The sequence below is a fragment of the Colius striatus genome, chromosome 3 (assembly GCF_028858725.1).
Source record: "Colius striatus isolate bColStr4 chromosome 3, bColStr4.1.hap1, whole genome shotgun sequence".
NCBI lineage: Eukaryota > Metazoa > Chordata > Aves > Coliiformes > Coliidae > Colius > Colius striatus.
This window is the reverse complement of record NC_084761.1, coordinates 13,310,138-13,333,717: the sequence shown is the minus strand read 5'-3', so window position 1 is coordinate 13,333,717 and position 23,580 is coordinate 13,310,138. Positions and strand designations below refer to the sequence as shown.

Genomic DNA, 23,580 nt, shown 5'->3' with positions numbered 1-23,580 from the left:
ATCTTATGCCATTGCCACAGCCCATGAAAGTGGGGGCTTGTGGGTGCTCAGTGTTGGCTGAAATGGTGCAAGAAGGGGGAGAAGAAAGGGCTGGGAGGGAAAGTGCTCAGGCCCTCATCTTCCCACGCAGACGCCTGCCTCCTGGCTGTTAACAGCCCCCTGCTAACAACCGGCTCTCACCTCCACCAGCCACCTCCCCTTCCACCCCGGGGCCTGGGAAAAACAAGCCCCGAGGTGCCAAGCCCGGCTGGAGCCTTTTGGGGAGGTGAAGGAGGGAGAACTCTCCCACCCTGGGATGCAAATGGCCAGTGGATCCTGGTACCCGTGGGAAAAGGCACAACCCCTCCTCAGCCCATTCCTGCGAGCTTCATTAGAGGTGATAACATCTGAGAGGGGAACAAGAGGCATTCAGGACAGCTCATTCACAAAGAGACACTGGAGCCCAGGACCAGGTGACTGTGGTCAGCAAAAAAGCTGCTTTATTGGTGACGCTCCCACGGGAACCCCGTGGCAGCAATCGGGTTCAAGTCCCTGAGAACACACTGTCCATGCTGGTTCCCCACCCCACATCTATTGCTTTAAACACATCCTAGTTACAAAAAGCACAGAGTGACGTTCCAGATACTGGAACATATAAATTAAGGTAAGTGATAGTTACAAGACATTGCAATTATTTTTTTTCTCTCTCTTAAACAGATTCTCAAAGGTTGGGGGTTGTTTGCTTGGGTTTCTTTTTTCTTTTCTGATCCACAGAAAATGTATAAAAAGCATTTTAAAATCTACATATTTCTCAATGTGGTTTTTTTTTCTTTTTCTTAAAAAAAAAAGGCACAGTAAAAAAAATACTGGCTCAATAACATATTTACAACGCACCCATTATGGGCTATTTTCACTCAGCTTCAGGTTGGAAAGGTTCAGCTCCAGCTCAGGCCACTGCCAGCCCAGGGGCATAGGGCTAGTGAGGGAAGCAGGGTGGCTTTGAGGGAATGTGGGGTCCCTCTCCCTCTCCCCAGCTAAATCCCAGCAGGGAGAGAGTAGGGAAATGCTGCCAGCCCACGGCAGGTGCCCATCTGGCAGGGGCACCTCTTGGATGCTCCAGCCACCCCAGCAGCACTTGCAGCCAGGCCAGGGCTGGAGGGGACATGGCCTCATGCTGAGGAGTGGACACGACATCCACACAGCCCCTGAGAACTCCTTTTGAGAACTCCTCTGCAGAGCTGCAGGGCTGACTGTGCTGGGCCTGTCTGCCCGTTGCCCACAGTCACCCACGAGCAGACAGGGAGGCGGCACTGGAGGAAGACCTTCTACCCACACTGTGCCCACGCTCCAGCAGAGCCCTCCCACACTCCGGCTTTATGTGAGTCTGTAAGATAGTGCATAGATGACTGCTGCTGGCAACAGCTCAGGCAGACAGGAGGAGCTCTGGGAAACAGAGCTAATGCCAACACCGGCTCACAGCCCACCCTCACCCTGCAGCAGCCCACCCCCTCTCCCCCCCTCGTCTCCCTCCAGTGCAGCCTTCGAGCACCCAGCAGCTTGGCAGCACCATGGACCAGTGTTTGCCACAGCCCAGAGGCTTCCCCTACCCACCCTCCACCTGCAAAACTTGCTGGTGACCCTTCATCCAAATTAGGAGCTGGAGCTTCGCTGCTGAGATTTTGGGGTCTGAGAGAAAGGATGGGGCAGGGGAGGGGTGATGGGAGCGGGGTCAGGGATAGGGGCCGGGGAGGGAGCCACACACGAAAAAGCTTAACATTTAAAAAGGGGGAAAAAACCAAACCAGGAGAAGCAAGCCTGGGGGAGGCAGAGCCCCGTGGCTCCCGTGGTTGCTCCCCACGCATGGCGCGGGGCCCACAGCACCGTGGGGTGTCCAGGGGTTAAGTGCTCAGGACCCGTCCCTCGCCCCCGCAGCGGCCTGTCCTGCCGGAGCAGGCAGGGCAGGCAGGGCAGGCAGGGCCGGGCACAAGGGGCCGCACAGCAGCCTTCAGTACACACACACACACACACACACACACACACACACTGTGCAATACCACAGCAACGACGTCCGTCCGCCTCACAGCGAGGCCGGACCCACATGCCCGCAACTCGCGGGTCCCGCACGCCCGTCGGATACCGGGGAGATTCGGGACGAGGTTGGGAGGGACACAGGCCTCTCAGTAAACCACGTTGGTGGGGCACCACGGCGTGTCGGGGTACAGCAGGCAGTGCACGGAGCGAAACCTGCGGAGGAGATGGAGGGCCGGTGCTGAGTGTGGGGCGGCGGCAGCCCCACGGCAGCCTGGCTTGGGTGGGAGGGGGACACGGTTCCCTCATCTCACCTGGATGGGTCCTCCTCGACGGAGAAGGCTCCCTTCATGTGGATGGAGTTGCGCTTGTTTTCGAACATGCCGTAGCTTAGTGTCACCTGGGGGGGGAAGCACAGGGGGGTCAAGCGGCCAACGCAGCCACGAGGATCAAGCAGAGGCATTGTGGGGGGACTGCTGCAACATTCACCCCATTTCTCAAAGCCTCCAGTAACACTCTGCATCTTCCCACAGGGACAGGCTGGTGGGGCTTTCCCCTCCTCTGGTGCTTGGGTTGCACGCCAATATCTTAGCCACAGTGCCCGATTTTTAGGTGACAACATGAAACTAGACAATGGTACCATCCACTCCAACCCCTCCATCCACCCCAGGGTGTTAGGACAGGGATACCTGTTTGTGAATCTCTGACTTGGGCACCTGGTGGAGGTTCTCCAGGTGGGAGTGGAAGAGGTTGCTCCGGATGAGCTTCACCCCCAGCACGGACTCAATGATGTAGCCGATGGTGCAGTCATCGGGCAGGCGAATCTTCTCTGCGGTGCTCATGAAGTGGCCCCCGCTGTGGGGAGACAGAGAGGGGCTGCAGAGGAGCAAAGCCCAGGGGATGTGGGCACCATGCGGGGCCTGGGCTTGGCCAGTGGGTGCCTGGCTCTAATTAAAAGTCAGTTAAAGGGAACCAAAGTCCTCCCCAGCTTGTCTACAAGCCCCCCGCACACACTCCCAGCAAAGCAAAGAGAGCAAGGTGGTGGGACATGGTCCAACGTCCATCCCCAACAATGTCACTGCTCTGTGCCCCGCTGGGACCACATCAAGTCCCCATGGGAGAGCCGCACCAACGCTCTTACCTGGCCCACGGGCTCATCTTCAGCGCCAGCCCCCGGCTGATACAAAACCCCGCTCCGCCCGTGGCAAACCAGAAATGCACAGGATGCTGTGAGAGAGGGGAAGCAACGGCACTCAGATCTCCTCCTGCTGACCAGTCAGCTAATCCCAGACCAAATTAAGCTACCCCGACCTGTCACACCCCCCTTGCCTCTCACCATCTTGTTCTCGCTGATCCTCTCTGTAGCCTGGATGGGCCGGTCCAGGCTGGGCTTCCCAATGTAGATGTCCTGTGTATGGGGATAGCTGGAGAGCAGCTTCACCAGCGTCCGCACGTTCACGTAATTGTCATCGTCCACGTGGCAGAACCACCTGTGATGGCAGCAGTGTCACAGTGGGCTGGGGCAGCTCCATGCACCCCATGCTGAGATTCGGCCCCAAAAATGCCAACAGTCTCTGCTTGCACCATCCCTCCCTCCCACTGAGGGCTGTCAAGACACCAGCACAGGCTGCCCGTGGAGGTGGTGGGGTCACCATCCTTGGAGCTATTTACAAGCCCTGTAGCTGAGGTGCTGAGTGACATGGGTTAGTGGTGGGCTTGGCAGTGTGAGGTGAGGGGTTGGACTCGATGGGCTTAAAGGTCTTTTCCAAGCAGAACAATTCCCGCTGTCCCCATGGCAGCCCCAGGTGCTGCTTACTTTCTGCCGGACTCGATGAACTTGTCATACTCCACGGCCATCTTGCAGGACAGGGCCTGGCGGCTGTGGGCTGCTGAGCAGTTGGTGTTGATGACATTTCCTGCAGGAGGAGATGGGAGGGGTCAAAGCCTGACGTCGGGGCATCCCACACCTTGAAGGGCGATGCTTCAGCACACATCTGGGTGTGCCAGGGGGCTGGACACCCCATGGATGTCATGTTTGGGGCAAAGAATGTATTTTTGAGGGAAATAGATTTTTGGATCCATGTGAGGTAAAGGATGGGATGAGCAAGGGATGCAGATGCAGCAGAAGTGCCAAGGTTGAGCTGTATCCCATGTGCTGTGCATGATGCCATCCTGCATCATCCTGCCCATCCTGGGGTACCAGCCACCCTGGGAAGGAGGGGGACTCCATGAGCTGGCTTCTTCAGGACACTATAGCTAAACTCCTGTCCTTTTCCCACTGCCTTTTCCTGCAGTGGCCACCTGTTATTTGCTCACTCAGCTCAAAGGCAATAGCTTCCCAGCCTGAAAAGAAGTCATTTGCATGGGGAGAATAGACCACGCTGACCCTGGCCCCAGGGAAGGGTTGCCAGGGAAATGCTCCCATGAATCCCTGGCCCCTTAACACATCAATCTGTGCTTGCCTCAGGGACAAACTGGTGCAAAAGCACCCCAACTCCATTCCCTTAGTTGCTCCCCAGCAGCACCATGCAGGGGATGGGCTGTGTGACTGGGAAGGAAACTCATCCCCAGGTGGGAGTCCCAAGCAGGAGGTGCCTTAAGTACAACCAGTGAAACAAGTTGCCTCATTGTCAGCGCAGGTCCCTACAGTGAGAGCTCCTGAGTGTCTAATCCCTGCCATTTTGACCAACTTTTTTTCTGAATTCCCAGGGTAAGCTCCACACCAGCCATGATCCCCAGACAGGGGGTCCTCAGAGGACCTAGCCAGGTCACACACACAAAAGGACAAGGGCCACAGACTCACGTGCTTGCTTCTTCAGCTCCTCATCCTCCCCATCCGTGAAGATGAAGGTCTGAAAGAGAAGACAAGGTACCTTTGAGGACCAAGGGGCTGAGGCTGCATAGCTCTGGGTGCCATCAGGCCACTCCTGGGCAACACCAGAGATAGTCCCTCCAGAGTGCTGGTGCCAACTTCTTCCCCGTCACAAAAACCCAAAGCAGCACCAAAGAGCTGGGCATCCCTGCAACACACCAGCTTCAGACTAAGAGGGTGACAAGTCATGCTGGCTGGGCATGGCAAAAAAACCCCTGCTTCACTGGAGAACAAACCACAGGCCCCTCGCTGAGCATCCCCATCCTCTCTGTAATGAATGACAGTACAAGAGGAAATTGCCTCAAGTTGCAACAGAGGACGTTTAGACTGGAGATCAGGAAGAACTTTTACATTGAGAGGGTTGTTGGACACTGTCTCAGTCTGCCCAGGGAGGTGGTGGAGTCACCAACTCTGGAGCTATTGCAAAGCCATGTAGCTGAGGTGCTGAGGGCCATTGGTTATTGCTGGGCTTGGCAGTGTGAGGAGAGGGACTGGACTCCATGAGCTTAAAGGTCTTTTCCAACCAAAATGATCCTACGATTCTCGCCTTTTCCATGGGGCAGCAGCAGGCAGGGAGATTTTTTGGGACCATTCCCAGCACAGAGGGAACACAAAGAGAGGAGCAGGTGCCAGGCAGCGGGTGCAGAACGTGACTCGATCCGAGCAGGGACTTCAGACCGTTGTCGGCACAGGCGGCACGTGCGGCCAGGGCTGCCAGAGCAGCCGCCCCCGCAGCCCTCCCTGCCCAGGCAGGTGTGTTTGCCCACGGCACCGTCTGCCAACCGTGTCCCCACCTGTGTCAACAGCACGTGGCCACTTACACAACATCCCCATGGCTCCTATCTGCTCCCTGTCCTCTCCAGCGTACCCGAGCCAGGGCCGGTGGGTGCCTCTCACCAGCCCCAAGGAGGGGACAGTCCCTCACTGCCCACCCCAGCGTGACCCCCTCAGTGGCAGGCAGCAAGCACCCTGCTGCCTCCTCCCCAGGCACCCGCCTGCTCCTCCCGCTGCACTCCTCTATTTACACAGCTAATTCCTGGCATATGCTGCCTGAGAGGGAGGATTGGGGGGAGTGGGGTGGGGGGGTGGCTGCTGATGGTCTGGGATTTGGGGAAGGATGAGAAGCAGGAGCAGAGAGCAGGGGGTGGGAAAGGCATCGCCATCAATCAGCGGGCAGCAAACAAAGCTGGAGGAGAGAAACCACAACCAGCTGCCAAGCGCTAGTAAAAACCAGACGCGCACAAAAGGGCAAAGGAAGAAAGACAAAAGGGCCGGGGCGGGGCTGGGGGGGGAAGGCAGGAGGCGAGGATGGAGGAGGGGGACGGTGCAGCCTGAGCGCTGCGGATGGTGAATTACAAGTGAGCTGGAAATTGGGTGCCACCCCGCAGCCGGCCGGCCCCAGGAACGCGCTGGGGGCTTGTGGTTTGTTTGAGGAGGTGGGTACAATAGCAGAGTTGACTTTACTCAGCAGAGGAGAGTTAAGCAGGCAGCGGTGGTCATTAGCATACAGCTGCCCTGGTTAACCCGGCCCTGTTTGCTCAGGAGGCTGGTAGGGAGAGCCCAGACCTATGGGAATGGGAGGGAACGGGGCTACAAGTGACCTTTGGGGCTTCCACAGCAGAACAGAAAAAGAAGAAACAAAAAAGAAGGTGGGAAGGCAAGTTCTCACAAACGCACAGCCTGAGGTGCAGCCAGGCTTTTGGAGAGGGACAGAGGTCAGGAAGGCCTGAGCAAAGGGTGAGGGGATGGGGGAGCTGCTGATGAGGAGGAGTGGGGACTTTAGCCCATCGGCTGCAGAGCCACAGATGCTCATGGTTGTTGTGGTCTGAGAGACACATCACTGCTAGGGTGGGACAAGGTCAGTGTGATGTGTGGAGGAGGAGAAGGATGTCACTTCCAACCAATGCAGGGTCCAGCTGGTACCTCACTGCTGCCCCCCATTTTCCCCAGGTGCTCAGGGAGGCATCAGGCACCTGCTGGGGGTACAGGCTGAACCCCAAGAGACCATCCAAGGATGCCCAAGATGACCCCTTTCTCATCCACCCCAAGCCATGTGGTGCCCTGGTACATCCCTCCCTGTGCTCCAGCCCTGCTGGAGGAGGATGGGGCAGGCAAGGGATGGGAGAGGAAGGGGACGGGGGAGGAGGGGGCTGGGGGACATGCAGCCTCTGCACAGGCGAGACAGAAAATGTTTGCTTGATTAGCTCAGAAACGCCGTCCAGCAACTGCCTTCAGCTGCTCCAAAAATAACCCCTCAACTAATCCTCTGGTTCAGCTGCTATAAATAGACCACAGGGACAATTGTTTATTACTTGCCCGCACTGAAAGGCTTCATCCTAATGAGGCATCTTCCCCCCCAGCCTCTCCTCACATACATCTCTGATTTTCCTGGTGTAGGTGGACTGGGTGGCACCTCAGGGACCAGGACAGGGGCACTGAGCCCTGCAAGACTCCTCCCAGGGGCTATGGGGAGGAGGCTCAAGGATTCCCCACTTCAACATTCAATTAAAACTTGAAAAGCCTTTAATTAAAAGCTTTAGTTTGTAATTAATTTGTCTGCATTTCTTGAAGGGGAACTGCACCCTTCCTGCACAGCTCCCTCGGTTCAGGGCTGCAGGGGAGAGAAGCAGAGGTGCCAGCTGAGCCAGAGAGCAGACAGGCAGGGGGATAAGAAAACATCGTGTCTGTGTGACAAGGAAGAACTACAGATGAGCCTTCAGAATCCCCAACGTGGGGCACTGGGCATCAGGCAGCACCCAGCTCACAGTGGCACAAGAGAGACGGGACAGTGCAGCAACATCCTGGAGTTGTCACCTATCAAGTCACCTTATCCAGACTCAACAGCTGCGGGGCCACCCCTCAACCCGTCTCCCAAGCAGAAAGCACCCAAAGCCCTTTCACCCACTCCGCTCCACTTCTCTTTCACTTGGCCCCTGTGGCACTCGTGGCACTGAGGAGTGCCAGGACCTCTTGGCTCCCCCTGCAGTAACTCTTCCTGCAGGGTGCAGGAGAGGAAAGGCCCGCTGCCCCCCCCAGCCCCTGCAGGAAACCTCATTGTTCTCAAAACTGCAGCTTCAAGAAACACAGGATGCCAAATCCCTCCCAAACAATAGCTGCCACCACTCCACACAGCCCCGCACAATGCGTGGCCTCTGCGGAACGGGGACCAGGAGGCACCCAGGCTCCCTACAGCCTGAATGGGGGCAACTCCCCCCGGCTGTCTGCAAGGAGTCAAGCAGTCACCAGCCCTTGCCCTTAGGGAGGGCTCATTTTTTTTGTTTGTTTTTTCCCCTCTAACTTTTCTCTTTTACCCTCCCCTTCGTTTCTCCTTTCACAGTGACTCATTTCACCTTCCACCAGTGAGCTCGGGTGATGTGTGAGACGTCCCATCAGCCTGGGCCATCCTGGGGTCAGCCTGTCCCTCACTGCACTGCCCAGCCCTGTGCTCCAGTCAACTTCCTGGGGTGACACACACACTTAGCAGACCCCACATCCCATAAGGGGAACCTCAGCCAGCTTAGCACCCCTGTGACCCTGCAATGCCCAAATCCTGCCCCCACATCATGTCTCACTTCCTCATGTTAGGAGAGGATGAGGCAGCCTGGTACCCAGCCCTGCAGCATGTGGCAGGGGCTGCACCCCTTTTTTGCCCCAAGGACAAGGGGGTACCAGCCATCCCACTTGGGTGCAGGGGGAAGGAGGCAGCAAGGATGTTCTGGAGGGGAGGGGGTTAGGGCTCAGCCTCCATCTGGGCAAGGGGCTCTGGGGGAGTGAGGGTGCTGCCAAGAGCATGTTCCTGCACAGCTTTGTGTCCCTCACAGCACATTTTTTCCCTCCAGCCTGGGGGAGTGAGAGGGAAAATCCCCATTCTGCTTCTGTGGGTTGGGAACAGTGCAATGGCAGTGTCAGTGCAAGAGCAGTGTCGCTCTGATGGCAGGTCCCCACTCCCACGTGGCAGTGGCTTTCTACAGGACTTGGCAGGGAGTGTCTGTGCTGGCACAGGGGTCCCGGGGCTGGGACCCGCAGAGGCGGGGAAGGGGCTTGCAAGGCCGCAGGCCCTTCCTCCCCCCTCCCACTCCTTTCAGCAAGAGGAAGAATCCTCCACTGTAATTTTAAATGCTATAATTTTTTAATAACCTCCTCGCAGACAATGAGCTCATTGTGCAGAGAGGGTCCCCCACCCTCCTGCCCGGCGCTTCGCACACGCCGTTCACCGACCCGGGCCTTTCATGGACAAGGACAGCAACATCGTTTGGAGCAGGCAATTAAGAGCCCCTCACCCACCCAAAACCCACACAGGCCGCCTCAGGGGGCTGCAGAGGGATCTTCACACGGAGGCAGAGTTCAGCAGTGCTCAGCAGGCCCTGGCACACAGCCCGTGCAGCTGGTTTGGGATGAGCAGCCCCCAGCCCAAGCAGGACATGTTTGCCAGCGTGCCTGGCCACTGGGACCCCAAGGATAGGGACTCTGGCCAGGGTGCTAGAGAAATTTAGGAGCTCATGCTCTCTGGAAGGCAGATTCATTCCCTCTGCCCTGAGAGCAGGAATTTTTCCAAGCCTGCAATTATCCCGTGGAGCTGGAGGAAGGCAGCAGATCCCCGGCTGGTGGGACAGCCGCCCAGCAGAGCCCTCACGGGCACCACGGTGCATGTCAGGCCGCTCCTGGGCAGCTCCTGGGATGGGGGGTTCTTGGCTAAGTCTGCAAATCACTCAACTCAGCACAAAACCAGTGGGACTGGACTTGCTTCTGCCTGGGATTTCTGCTTAATGGCCATTTTTCTCCCCTTCTTTCCTTTCATGTGCAAAGTTTCCCCCGACCGCAGTCCAGCATCCCTAAGGATACTGAGACAGCTGGAAACTCTCCCCAAAGCAAAGAGGGGAAAACCCATCACTCTCCTCCCACAGCAGCTTGTCTGGCCCAAATTGTACAACTCAAGGAGCAGATTTAGAAAGGGAACAAGGATCTGCCCTCCTCATGCAGGGAGAGGCAGGAAGAAGAAGTGGGTGCCCTTTGCAGCGTCTTTGAGGGGACAGAGGGCAGGAAACAGATACTATTGTGGGTAGAACAAAGAGCAGCCAAGGAAGGACACAGCAGCTATTCCCACTCTGTCTGGGTCCAGCTTGGATTTACCTGCTGGATTTAACCCCTTCTCAACAGTGCCTGCATCCTTCCTGCCTGAAGAGTTGCCTGGCAGGAATAGTCAAGAGGGAGGCTGTGGTTTGATAACAAGAGAAGAATTCAGGGGAAGGAAAGACTTGGTACTGGGCATTCTCGGCCCTGGGGCAGAAACTTCCCCATCAGTGAGGCAGCACAGGTGCCTGAGCACCCTTAGCAAAACAAGAGAGAAGGACAAGATGAGCAGAGACAGGCCTGACTCAGACCAAGAGAGAGATTTGAGCAGAGGCAGCACCTCACTCTCATCAAACCACTCTCCTGGGGCAGAAACCATGGGGCCAGGCAAGGAGGGGATTCAGGAGCCACACAGAACCCCCCAAGAGAGTGAATCAAGAGAGAGAGTGACCCCACAGCACTAATATGAACTCTGCAGTCAAAAAAACCTAACCTGATTATGACTTTTGAGAAGCCCAGAGCATCCCAAAGCTTTCCAGAGACAATGGCCAGGTCACTGTGGGAGGACCAGAGCTGAGGCCACTGGCAGAACAGGTTCAGCCCCTCTGTCTCCATGTGCACCCCCCTCCCCAGCCCTCACTTTGCTCTGCAGGATTTTGTGCCTCCTCCAGCTCTCTCGGCATCTCCTTGTCCTCAAGTGCTGTACAAGAGCCGTCACTCAGCAGCTTGGCTTGTCAGACGGGCACCTCGCCGGGCTGCAGCCCCCCTGGCTTCATGGCCTTCATCTCTAGGCAACCTGACCTGGACACGGCCAGCTCCAGCTCCCCCCCCACCCCGTTCCCATGGAAAGTGCCACACAAGAGGCTGCGAAGCCTTTTCTCTGCGCCAGGAGAAAAGGGGCTTTGTTAGCTTGCCCAGGGGGACAGCGTGAGAGCCGAGCCTCGGGTCCCTGGGAATCCTAACGGACAAACGAAGCACAACAACAAAAAAAACCTAGAAGAAAGACGGAGCTTACAAGGCAGGGGGGGAGGGAAAAAGAGCAGCCATTCCCAGGATCATCTGTAGGTGCTCAAAGAGTGTTTTACCACCACCACCACTTGCCACCCCCTTGCAGTGACAGTGGAGCATAAAAGAAGTTTCCGTTAAATAACCATACCAGGGAGAGACAGCAGAGCCACTGCCAAGCCCAGGAGACCTGACCAAAAAGAGAGGCAGGATTCACAGGCAAGATAATGCTTGGAATAAGTTATAGGAGCCAAGATCCCACAGGGTCCAGTAGGCCCAGAGGCAGGGGCAGATCAATCCCTTCTGCCTTCCCCCTCAGTCACTCCAGATTTGAAAAAAAAAAACAGTTTACAAGCAAGAAACACTGATTCCAGGCCAGGAGGAAACACGTGAAGACAGTAGGATGGAAAGGTTAGGATCAGGCATAACTTACTTGGGAAGCTGCCTAAGGGTAGACAAAGTGTCTTGAGAACAGATGGCAAAGCACATTTCCTAAGGAAACAGCTTGCTTTATTTTTCCCTTTTCAATTTTCTTTCAGTACTTGAAGGACAGAGTAAATGACTGCCAGGGCTCTGGGCAGGACATCAGTAAGGTCAGGAATCAGACTAGCTGGAACTGCCCTGGTGCAGGTGAGCCAGGGCAGACCCGCAAGAGCCCCTAGCCCAGTTCCTTGCAAGGGGACTGAGAGCCCTAGCATATTGCAGTGCTCTCCCAGCCCTGGGCCACTAAACCGGGTATGCTTTGGGCAGCACAACTGCAGAGTCCTGCTAAACCTCACCTGTAGCCAGGTTCTGTATCCCAGGAGAGCAACCACAGGGTGCTGACCCTGATTGTAGCACCAGTGGGCTGAGTGGCATCCCTACACCACACCTTAGTCTCCCCAGAGAAAAGCAACTTGGGGCAGGCTCTGCAAAGAGGAGCCACTCAGCGGGAAGGAGCTCAGGGCAGAGTTTTGGGAAGCTGCTGAGTGCGAGAAGTCCAGGTCAGGCTGTCTCCATCACTCACCCTTCCCAAACTCACCCTGCAACGCCGCATGTTACCCTTGCAAAAACACAGCTGGCTCCAGAACAGCCCACGCGACCTCGAAATACCGTCCTGCTCAGCGATATGGAGGGGAGCAGAAAGAGGAGGTGGCGCTTGCGGGGTTAAAGCATCCCCCAGACACCCGTGGGCTGCAGCCCAGCCCGTGCCGCTCCATCCCGACCAGGAGCGGGGACTGTCCCCGTCCCCATCCCCTTACCATGTCGCGGTTGCGAGAGATCCAGGTGTCGAGCAGCAGCTCCAGCCGCGCCTTGTGAAACTTTTTGGTGGTCTTGACAGCGATGAAGACATCGCGGGGGGAGATGTCCTCGGCCGGCGGCCGCGGGGGGCTCGGCGGGGCGGCGGGCAGCTCCCGCCGGGCTCGACTCAGCCGCCCGAAGTAATCGGCGAAGCTGCGGAGGCCGGCGGGACCCTGCGCCGGCGGGGGCGCGGCCGCCCCCGGCCCCAGGCTCTGCAGCGCCCGCTGCGCCCCGCCGGCCTCCCCCCGGGCTAGCCCCGGCCGCCCCGGCGGCTCCACCATCAGCACCAAGAGGCAGGTGAACATGGAGCCCACAAGGGACAGGAGCAGTTTCCTCCCGCAGCTTTTCAGCATCCTCCCTGCCTTCCCCCTGCCGCTCCTCTCCCTTCTCTTCGCTTCTCTCCCCTCCGCCGCCGCTGCCGGCCACACTCCGCCCGCCCCACCACCAGCCCCGCCGCCGACCCGCCGCCTTTAAACCGCTCCCGCCCCGCCAGGGGAGGGACGCGGCGCGGGGCCGCCCCACGCGGGGCGTGGGCAGCGCGAGCCCGGCCCTGCCCGCAGCTTCAGCCCCGGCCCCGTCCGCAGCATCTTCCCCGCCAGCCCGCTACTCGCGTCGTGCCAGCGCCTTGGCCCCATCCCTGCCCATCTCCTGCCTGCGCCTTGCCCATGGCAGGCTGCCCGCTCCTCCTTCCTTCTCATCGAGGCCCGGGGCAGGGTGCAGGATTTGGGGGTACGGCGGTCCCCGCAGCCCCCAGCATGGCAGGAACATTGCTCGCTGCTACACTGGCAGCAGCAGGCAAACTTTCCCCCTTCTGGTCGTCCTCAACTGGCATTTCCCAACGAGATTTTCTCACAGCTGTGTCCAACAGGTTACCAGAAAGCTGACCAGCCTGACCAAACTCCAGGCAGTTTCCCAACTGTCTCTTCTGAGGTCAAGGATAGTTATAAAAAAAACAAACATAGAAACATCAAAACACCAGAAAACTCACCAGAAACCAAAACACCAAAAAGCCACAGCACTCCTCTCACTTCCACCAGGCCCCAGTCTGGTGAGTAAATCTGGGAATGGGGCTTGGGGGGCAGTCCTCCTCCCTGCTCAAGGAGACCTGGAGATGCTCTCAGGCCTGAGTGCAGCATTGTGCTTTGGGGCCAGCCCCAAGCTACAGGGATGTGTGAAAAGAAATGCTACGTAGATGCCAAGCAAGCCCCCACAGTGATGGCTAACAGTAATGATGCCTTGTCAAATGACACACTGTTTTTTGCAGCCAGGCAGCGGGAGAAGTGGCGGCTGCAAGGGAAAATTGGGTTGAAATCTGGTCCTGGATGTGCCACCAACCTGCTATTTTACTGTCACCAAACCCCAGGGCCTATTTCCCCCTTTATCCTCTGTCTCTGCAGGCAGGGAGCTCTTGGGGTTTTCTGTCCCTGTGCGTGTGTTACTATAGGGAGGCATATTTGGGTTTGGGTCTAGGCTGCAATGTAATGCCATAATCAGGGGCTGCTGCATTTTTGGGCAGGGATCTTGTCCAACTTGCATTTTTCCTGCTGTCACGTGCTCCATTCATCTCTGGCACTGCATAAACAATACCATAATACCAGGCAGGACGAAGCAGGGAGGCTGCTTCCTCAGGCAAGCCCCAGCATTTGCCTCCTCCAGATTTTAGGCTATGCATTCCCCTGGTCAGCCCTGGAACAATGGCCCCAGGAGAGAAGCACTCGGGGAGGCTGTTGGTTTGGTTTTGCACAGCACTGCCCATGTCTAAGGAGAGATCTGTGCTGCCAAAGAAGCCTTCCATAAAGAACAACAAAAAAAAAAAGGCAGTTAGACCTTACAAACACAGGAACCAAATCCCACACTCCCCACTTCCCGCTATTGCTGCAGAGCCCAGCCTTCCAGCCTCAAGTTGCTTTTCTTCGGGCACCCTTTGTCTCCGACCCGATGGCACAGCAACGGCAGCTCGAGAGGCAGCTGAAAAGCGCGATCGGCGAAACCCTGAATGAAGAAAGAGCCCCTTTCTCCAGGAGCCAGAAGGGGAGGAAAGGCCCTTTTCCCCTGACCAGCTGCTCTCCAGCTCCCGCAGCCCCGGCGCTGCCCGGGGACACGTGCCGTGGCCAGATGTTGGGGTCCCGGCCGGCGCCGTGGGGCGAGTGACAATGCGGGCTCTGTGTGCCGCCGGCCCCTGAGCGACGCGGCGGGGTCTGCCCAGCCGCTGTGCCACTGCCAGTGCTGGCATGAGGGCTCTCCCGGCCCTCGTAACCCCTTCCCAGGGCTGGCACTCGGCTCAGTCCGGCCACCCAGGGGCAGTGAGCCGCGGCAGCCAGGGGAAGCTGTTCTTTTGGCTGCATTGTCCTGCTGGAGTGAGACTCCCCTGGGATTGTCCAGCCGTTGGCCACAGCCCCACAAGCTTCCTTTTCAGGCGCCTGGGCTCCTGGCTTGGCCCTTGCCTGCCACGTGGATGTCCCCACTGAGGTACTGTCCCTGTTGGGAAAGCAGTGATGGGGTGAGCAGTCGACCCCCTTACCTCTCAGTGGGCACAGGATGGTCCCCAAGGAGTGGGGAACAGGGGGCTGCCCCAGGGAGGATGTTCTGAGAAACACCCTGTGCCCTGTTCATTGTCATTCAGCTGCTCTTCTGCATATAAAGAGCCTAACCCTAAACAGGGTGGCTCCAGCACCAGAGAAATTTCAGTGCCCCATTAATACAAAGGCCAGGGGAGCAGAACAGTGTCACACCTGCTTTGCAGAAGAGATACCTTCACTGGATTAGCTCCACGGGGATGAGCCCAAGCCAGAACCCACTGTCCACATCCCCCAAATGTCAGGGATATACCCTTTGCAGAGAAGCCGCACCAGCTCATTCCCACTGCAAACTGATCTCACCAGAACCTCATGCTGGTTTTCTACTAGAGCTGGCTGGATTCATCCCTGCACTGACCCAGGGCCGGGGCTGCACGTTGGCCACCTCCTTTTCAGCCGTGCCATGGTATTAGGTTGGTTTAAATTGGTTTAAACACTCCTCATCGTCCCCCGCCTGCAGGCCGACCCCAGCACTCAATAGGTGGTCCTTAAGAGGCTCCCAGCTTCTTAGGGCTGCTAAAAATACTTAATAAATCCCCAGTAATAAAGTGTTCAGGTCATCCGAGAGAAACGCTGCGTTTGTGCAGCAAAGCCACATTGTCCACCCGGAACGATTTCGTCAGGCGGGGGTTAAAAGCTCTGTCGGGTGCCGACTTTGCCGCCATCGTATTGTCCCGGGTATTTAATGGGGTTCAGCCCGACGTGCAGCCAAGCCACTGCTGCTCTAACTGAGGTGTGTGAGGGGGATGGAGGATCCTGCCCACTGTCCTCCCTCTCACCCCCCTGCTTTCTCTTTCTGGGATTTTTTTCTGAGAGGACAAAAGAGACTTTGCATCAATTACTGGTAGGAAAATGGCAGAGCCCTGCAGCAGACTTCTGAGCTCCCGGCCAGGGCTTGGTTAACTTCCCATTGTCTGATGGGCTCTGCTATTCAGGGGCAGCACAAGGGCTCATTTTTTTCCATCTGTGTTTTTTTTAATCCACCCTGTGAATATAAAACTTCCCTGCTCTTGTAGCAGAGGGTCTGGCTGTGCCATCACGGTGACTGCAGAGAGTGGAGCGTGTCAGTGCCTCTCTACCTAGCACCCAAATCTCCTACAATGGGTGCTCAAGATGCATCTCCGATGCCCAACTGTCCCCATCATCCCCTGATGTACTCCAGCTCTGGCACCTCTTTGCATGGGGACCTGCTGCAAACCCTATCCACCCTTGGTGGCCTCAGACCCTACATCTCTTTCTCCCTTCACCTTGGGGGAATGCAGGTCTCCTCATCAGGGCAGGGGGGGAACATGATGGGATCCATGCAGGGCACTTGGAGATCTCAGGGGCCAGGGGACTATACAAATGCAAAGCGTTATTATTTTCCCGAGGCTGAAGCAGAGGCCTGAGAAAGGTTGAGTGAGAGAGGCAGCGAGCAGGGAACAGCGGGGGATTTAGCTCGTGAAAAGGAGCTGGGGAAAAAAGCGGGCGAAGAGCTTCATTGTGCGCTGGGCAGAGGGGGTCACGAGCAAGTTAAACTGGTTAATGTATTGGAGCAGCTTCCTCTGAGCTGCTGAGAGCAAGCAAAGCCCTGCAACAAAAGGCTGAGGGAGCATTCTTGCGGGGAAAGTGGGCTCTCTTTAAAAGGATTTGATTTCTTTTCTGTCAGTTGAATGGAATTTGGTGGTGACTCCTCCAGGTCTAAGAATTTGGGGCTTTGGCGGTGGCAGTAGCGGGAGGGGACGCTCCCCATCTTTCCCTCTCCGTTCCCGCATTCCTCTCCATCTCCAAACCCGCTGCCCCCAGATTACAGCCCCTGATGTTGCGGGGGGGAGAGGGGCTTGGGGAGGACAAGCAGCCCCGTAGGTGCACTGATCCTGAAAGAAAGCGAGGGGCATGGGGCCAGCCCCGCCTGGCCTGGTTTCTCATGCTCCCCATTCAGCCCAGGGGAGGGGAGGGAAATGTGGGGAGAGGGGAGAGCGGCAGGGTGGCTGCCACTGATTTAATGCGTCTCTCGGGACTCTGTGGTTGAGGTGGATCTCAGGGGCATTTCAGCGGTGTGTAAGGGAGCTTTGCTCTCATTCCTTCAGGGAATGAATTTTTAGCACTAAACTGTGGGATGAAGGTAAAAGCAAGAGGAAAGGGAACCTGATCTAGGGAAACAGCTGGATCTGATCCCGCTTTCCTGCAAGCTGTGCATCTGCCAGTAGCAGCTCCTAGGGCAGCTGAGGACTGTCTTTGCACACCTGCCTCTCCCACCTCAAAATCTTTGTGCTGACAGTCAGGACCACCCCCCCGGCCCCCTGCCTCTTCCTGGGTACTGGGTACACCCACATTGCCCACCAGCCAGGGATGCTGGTCTCTGGTATTGGCCACGACAGCAAACCAGGGAGTTTTAGAGCTGTACTGAGCTGCAGGCTTGCTGTCACACACTGCTTGGATTTAACTGGTTTGGGGTGGTAAAAGAGAACATTTAAGTTTGCAGAGCTGAAATGAGTGGTGGCCCTGCACCACATGAGCCAGAGCCTTTGGCAGTGGTCAGGTGGGTGAACAGACAGAGGTGAGCAGGGCAGCAAAGGCTCCCACCAAAAGTGCCCAGCTCACCGTGCCTCAGTTTCCCAAGAGTTGATGTAGCCCCAGCAGAGATCTTGTGGTCCCTCTTTCCTGGGCAGTTGCCTGATGGTAGATTCCCTTACGGGCTGCCCACAGAGCCTGTACGTGTCCATCTGTACAGACAGGGCCAGAGCACAACGAGCTGAGATCACAGTTTGCTGCAGTGCAGATGACGGCCAACCTGTCCCAAGTTCCTTCCAGCCAGAGGTGGAGTTGGAGGAGCTTGGAGTTCCTCGCCTTTAATTTCTGGCCTTTCATTCTTTCTGGCCTCACATTTTTTCACATTCTTGTTCTGAGCTGTTGCTCTCCCCAACTGCCTTTCTGAAGATGAGCCAGGAGCTGATGTCACAGTGAGCGTTTAGTGATTACCCCAAGGAGGAGGCAGGAATCAAGTCTCATACTGGGCTGGACTGGACAAAGGCCCAGTAAACCCAGAGTCTCATTTCCAGCAACTGCAGAACTGGAGCATAAGGAAAAGCAAATAAAGACAATCTGTTCCCAGACCCCAGCCCACCCCACCCCTCACCTTTTGCAGGCCACTACTATGGGTCCTGTGTGAAGGGAGTGGAGATGAAAGCTGAGGGGCTTAGGGAATGTGAGCAGGTGATATCTGTCCTCAAAATGCTGCACCTCAGCCCAGCTTAGGGCAGAGTCCACCTATGTCCAGCTTTGCAAGAGCAATGCCAGGACCCTCCTTGCCAGGGATAGCCTTGATGCTGCATCGGGGAGGTGAGATGAGCTGTTTGTCCCTGGGGGTCCCCTCAGCACCTGCCTTAATAACTCCTTAAATCTCCCGCTTTAAGGTCCATTTTTGATGCAGCAGCTGGTGTGTCCCCCCTCTTGACGATAAGACACTCCTTTCCTACCCACACTTACTTATAGCTCCAGGTCTACAAAACCTGAAGTAGCCAGGGAGAGGATCAGGGATGCATTTTAACTCCCTGCCTGGACCTGAACATCCCCGTGCCTGCAGCTCTCCCTGGAGCAGCAATAGCTGCCACAGCCTCCTGCACACGCCCTCTGCATCCAGCCCAGATCAGATATATGTGTCACCCTGGCCCTAATACCTCTGCCAAAGCAATTTCCAAATGCTGGCTGCCCCCAGGGAACTTGGCTTCTCTCTGGGCCCCCATAGCTTCTTGGCTTCTTCCTCGCCCCTGGGGTGTCCTGATAAAGTTGCTGAGCTGTTCTTCAAAGGTAGACCAGGGAAGCAATATTCACCCACCACTTCCCCCAGCTTGCCCTGGTGGTCTCCAAAAGCCCTTTCCCCGTAACACCCCTGGGAAATTCTTCGCTCCTTTCCCATTCCCCCTGCAAAGGGCATTAAAAGCAACAGTTCATTTTTCATGTGATGTTAGTTTAAATAGGAATTTCACTGTTCTGGCTTCGCCCGGTTTCCGGGAGCCGAAGCTGAGAGAAGATGGTATTAGCGCTGTGCGAGGCAGGGAGGAGGAGGAGGAGAAGGGAGGTGGGAGTTGAAAGGGGGAAAGGGGAGGGGGATGTGCGGGGGTGAAGATGGGATTAAAACATCCCATTAGAATTTCTGTTTTTGGAAAGCTCACAAAAATGTTGACATGTAGCATGACTAACATAGTGCAAATGTCAGCCTGGCTCTGCGAACGGGGGCCCTCACTCTCTTCCCAACACGCTGGCCCCCTTTTAAGGCAAAAATATACAATGAGCCACACAATGGCCGAATTCCAGAGAGCAGCGCTAATTGTTCCTCCCTCACGTCGGCGGGCTAATTGCTTCGCTGAAACTATTTGTGCCTGGCCCGGATTCCACGTTCCTGGATTTTACCATTTAATTAGGAGAGAAAAATTGGGGCCAGGAAATGGGGTGAGATAAAGGCAGGAGGAGATGGAGGACAGGTCTAGTGCCCTAACCTGAAGAAGAGACGTGCTCTGGTAGGTGAGTCGTCAGGGAACAGCCTCTGCACTGTGCCAGCCTCCAGCGGGATTGAAGCTGTGCAGGCACCCAGGAGAGGAGCAGGAGGCTGGAATGGCTTATGAGCCTGGTAACACCAAATGTGAGATGGAGATATACCACCAGCATTTACAAGAAACACCTTCAGCCAGCTGCCTGGTGACAGCTTTAAGGCTCACGCAGCCAACAAGGGTATGCGTAGCTCTTCACTTGGTGCTGTAATTAGAAGGTCTGTTTGCAGACCATGCGTAAAGCTTGATTGGGACCCAGAGAGGGGAACAATAGATGGGCAGGAAATGCCTTTTGAAGGCTGCTTATTGTCTTCTACCTTCTGTGGGAACTGGAAGTTTAACTATAGTCTTCCTCTTTCAGGTATTCTTGTACAGCTTCGTCCTCGGAGGATGCGCCTGGACCACAGCATCATCTGGCTCTGGGATCCATTGTGCTGAGGAATGTCCATGTGGTTTTCCCCTTGAATAGCTTCTCTGAGACTGCAGCAGCCCAGAAACACTGCTGGGCCCTAGCACATCCCATTTGGGAAAGAAGGGTTTGCTTACGGCTGCCACTGTCTCCTCCAAGGTGCAGAGCAGCATCTCTGTTGCCTCTCACCCCATGGCTGGGCTGCAGGTGATGCCTCTCCTCGTGTTGTAAACAGGGGTGGGTGCGCAGAGTTTAATATTGGCACTTCTTGTCCTTTCTCCCCATCCATCTCACAGAGCCTTCATCCAGTCTGCATGGTTTCATAGGCAGAGAAAGCCACTTAATGTATGTGATCTGACATTGAAGTGCAGCATCTTCTAGAGCAGACCCTGATGGAGCTGATCTGGTAACTCCCAGAGCCATTGCATCTCCTCATGAAAGCAGACAGACGGGGATTCCTTTGTTGCCCATCTACACATTTTCCTCTGGTGAGAGCAACCAGCCAGCAGTCACCAGCCCTGTTGATGCAAGAGGGATTTGATTCATTGGTCTCAGACACCTGTATAACCCTTCTTCCCCCCGACGAGTGCTCCCAGCACTTAGGATCCCAGCAATACAATTTGCACTTGTCAAGTTTAATTGCTCAGTAGCCCTCAAGCAGCTCTTGGTGTCAGAACAGCTCTTGGCCTTCTAAACAATGCTCCTGGTGGGTTTGGGCACTCAGCACAATCATTTCAGCCCAGTGTGAAAAGATTGTAGCACAGTTCCAAGTGTAAATCTCGAACCTGGCTTCAGCCTCCACTAGTGCTGCAGAATGGTCCTGGGAGCTCTGCTTATGGGCAGAGGAGCAACACATCTGTGGCTGGAGGCAATTTCTTCCAGCTGTCCTGGGAGTAAGAGAGGCACTTGGACTCCACATAACCCCTCCAGCCTAAGGCTGTCAACTTTCATGTCCCTTGAAAATAGGAAGCATTTTGCCCAACTGCAGGCAGAGGTGGAATTAGCTACAAGGACTTCAAGCATGAGTGAGTATAGAAACTGCTGAAAACAGGGAACATGAATTTCAAACATTCACCAGAAAATCTACAATTTTCTGTCCCAGTACAACAAGGGTGATCCTCTGTCTGTGTGTCCATGAAAGGCCATAAGGGCACACCCACAGCCCGAGGACAAGGATGTTAACAAACACTGGAGTTTACAACAGAGATTTATTCAGAAGGAAGTCTCCAGGTGGAAAGGACTGATACGTAAAAAAGAGAGAAATCATTCTTCATAGATGGCAAATGCAATACCTGTAAGTCAATGTTCCATCTTGCAATATTGGCACAAGTAGAAATAGGTTTCCAACGTGAATGTGTTTCAGCCCAAATGCTCCAGGGTTGTGTTGTTCAGAACCACTTCTTAGACTTCATTAAAATGTATTTTTTTAAAGCCTTTGGGAATCTAAGAGTCTTTTGTGACAAGTCCTTCTAGCCATTGAAATCCACCAGCAACATGGGGTGGCCTCCTGGTAACTAACCAAGAGCAGATGATTCCTTTGGGAAGAGAATACTTAAAGCCCCGGAACACAGACAAATCAGAACAAATCCATGTGGCAATAAGAGAGTTGAGAACATTTCTTCCCAGATCAGTGGGTCATAGACAAACCTCCAGATGATATTTAGTCTGGGACTAACCCCCTACCCCATGCATGTTTCCAGCTCCTTCCACATGCTGGAACCTCATGCCAAAATGCCCAGCTCTGGTCACTCATTGTTTGAGGTTTTGAGCAACCCTCCCTGAAGTTACTGTCACGTGTGTGAGCAGAGTGCTTGGGAAGCCCAGGAGACATTAGGACCTGCTGGCCAGGCACAGCTCGTGTACTGCATGCCAATGTCCCTGTCCCAGTCCCTTATGTCTCTCCCACATGCAGAGCCCCGTGGGGGAGTGTCTTCAGCCAAGAGATGTGGAAGCATGCTCTAAACACCCACAGACACCAAGAGCCTTTCTTCAGACCTGGATTTATTTACATGAAAGAGGAAACAGAGTAAAATTGCGGGGAATTAATTCTGCTCTCTGAGACGGGAGAAAGTAACCTATCCTAGCCACTGCACTGGGTGCTCTGGGAGCATCTGTCCCAGTGTGTGAGGTACCCTGGGACTTGTGGACAGCCTGTGTCTCCTGTTATCCTGCTGGACTGAGCCAGGAAGTTTGCAGGTGTACCAGAAGCTGTGAAACAAAGATTTAGTGGAGAGCTGTGCAGTATTTCTGCATATCACCTGGGAAAAACTCAAGCCAGGGATCATCATCAAAAAACTGGTAGCAAAACCAAAGAGGAAACTCCTTATTCCTGTTCCACATGGCTCAGAAAGGTTTGTGTCAGGAAGGGTGGAGGCATTTTGTACTCTTGGAAGGGACTAGGTGTCCTCAACAAAGTGATTGCTCTTCTTGTCACTGTGGAACAGCCTCTGTCTTTTGTCCCATGAGGGTCCCATTTGGCCCCCATTCACTGAGCCTGAAGGATCACATCTAAGGATGACAAGGGCATTTCTTTTGGGCTTATTTCAAATGTTGCCCAGTTAGAGAACAACTACAATCTCTGTTTAGGAATAGCAATCCTGAGTGTGGGTTGCCCACTATGGTGGATAAAGGGCATCTTAAAAGAATAGTTATCCTGGTTTTCACACTCGGAGTGACATAACTTTTATTGTGGAATAAGCTGGTGTCTGGCTGCAGCTCTGGAACAGGGTGTGGGGAGCATGCCAAGCGCATGGAGAGGATGCAGCCACCTGCCCTGTAGGAAGTGGGCCTGCAGCCAGATGCTGTGGTCTGCACACACGACTGGACAGGCACCCAGCAGCACCAGCATCCCCACTACGGACCTGGGCTGCATTCGAACTGGCAGCTGAGGAGGAAGAGGAAACCATATTGTATCGTTATCTCTCACCTTGCTTCCCTTTTGTAACAATCCCATCCCTTTGCATAGCAGAAAAACACCGCGGTGCTTTGCAGGGCCTGCCAGAGCCCGTGCGCTGAGCCAGGGCCAGGCAGGGCTGCAGCTTCAGCTTCCCTTGCTGAGGGCCATGCACAGACAAACTGTCACTTCCCCCAAGCCCAAACTGGGTCAAATGCAAAAGGGAGAAGCTCAGGGAACAGCAAGACTTTGTTTGCCAGCTCAATCCCAGCCTCTGCAGGGTGAGATGCTGTCACAGACAGGATTTGCCCAGGAGGCAGGACCATGCCTCCGCTGCTGCACTGTCCCTGGCCCCGGGACCTTGCAGTGCTGCCTATAACCACTTTTACCAGGAGCATATATTACAAAAGCCCAAACTAGCCAGACATATGAATAAGAAATTTGTGGGGAAAGAAAGGGTAAGCTCCCGAGTTGGTTGCTGTCATGCGCTGAGCGACAGTCCCGTCTCTTTTCTGTTTAAGCTCCTGATGTCTCAATCTCAGGGTCTAATAGAGTGCCTGGCTGTCAGCTCTACCCACCCTGATCCATTCATGTGCCTCCTACACGAGCTCTCAGGAGCAATGGGGCTGGTTTTTTTTTCACATCGAGAAAATTCATGAGCCGGTTTCACATTTGTTTTTCTTTCAAACTCGAGGCTTTGCAGATATTAAAATATAATCCAGGCAGAATTTGCTTTATGAGGGAAGAGTGTGGGATCAGGGAGGGGAGAGAGGTCAGTGGGGGAGCACAGGGAAGTGGGGGTGGCAAAGGGATTTTCGTTTCCCCTCTGTGTCCCATTGGGATCAAAATTTTTACCTCCCTGCAAACAATAATGGTCAGTGTGGGAGTAGCTAGAGGCTTTGGGAGACTCCAGGCCTCCCTGAGCTGGGAATTTCTGT

At 55.3% G+C, this 23,580-nt stretch overlaps 1 protein-coding gene across 1 annotated transcript; it reads right to left on the bottom strand.

The window, feature by feature from the left end:
• Positions 1 to 448: 448 nt before the first annotated feature.
• Positions 449 to 12,663, bottom strand: LFNG (LFNG O-fucosylpeptide 3-beta-N-acetylglucosaminyltransferase). Its single transcript, XM_061993394.1, has 8 exons — positions 12,196 to 12,663; positions 4,811 to 4,859; positions 3,824 to 3,923; positions 3,344 to 3,497; positions 3,149 to 3,234; positions 2,697 to 2,862; positions 2,322 to 2,407; positions 449 to 2,223 (listed from the first exon to the last, which is right to left on the bottom strand). Exons 1-8 carry the CDS (start codon positions 12,586 to 12,588, stop codon positions 2,157 to 2,159), a joined length of 1,101 nt encoding a protein of 366 aa, XP_061849378.1. The 5' UTR covers positions 12,589 to 12,663; the 3' UTR covers positions 449 to 2,156.
• Positions 12,664 to 23,580: the final 10,917 nt, after the last annotated feature.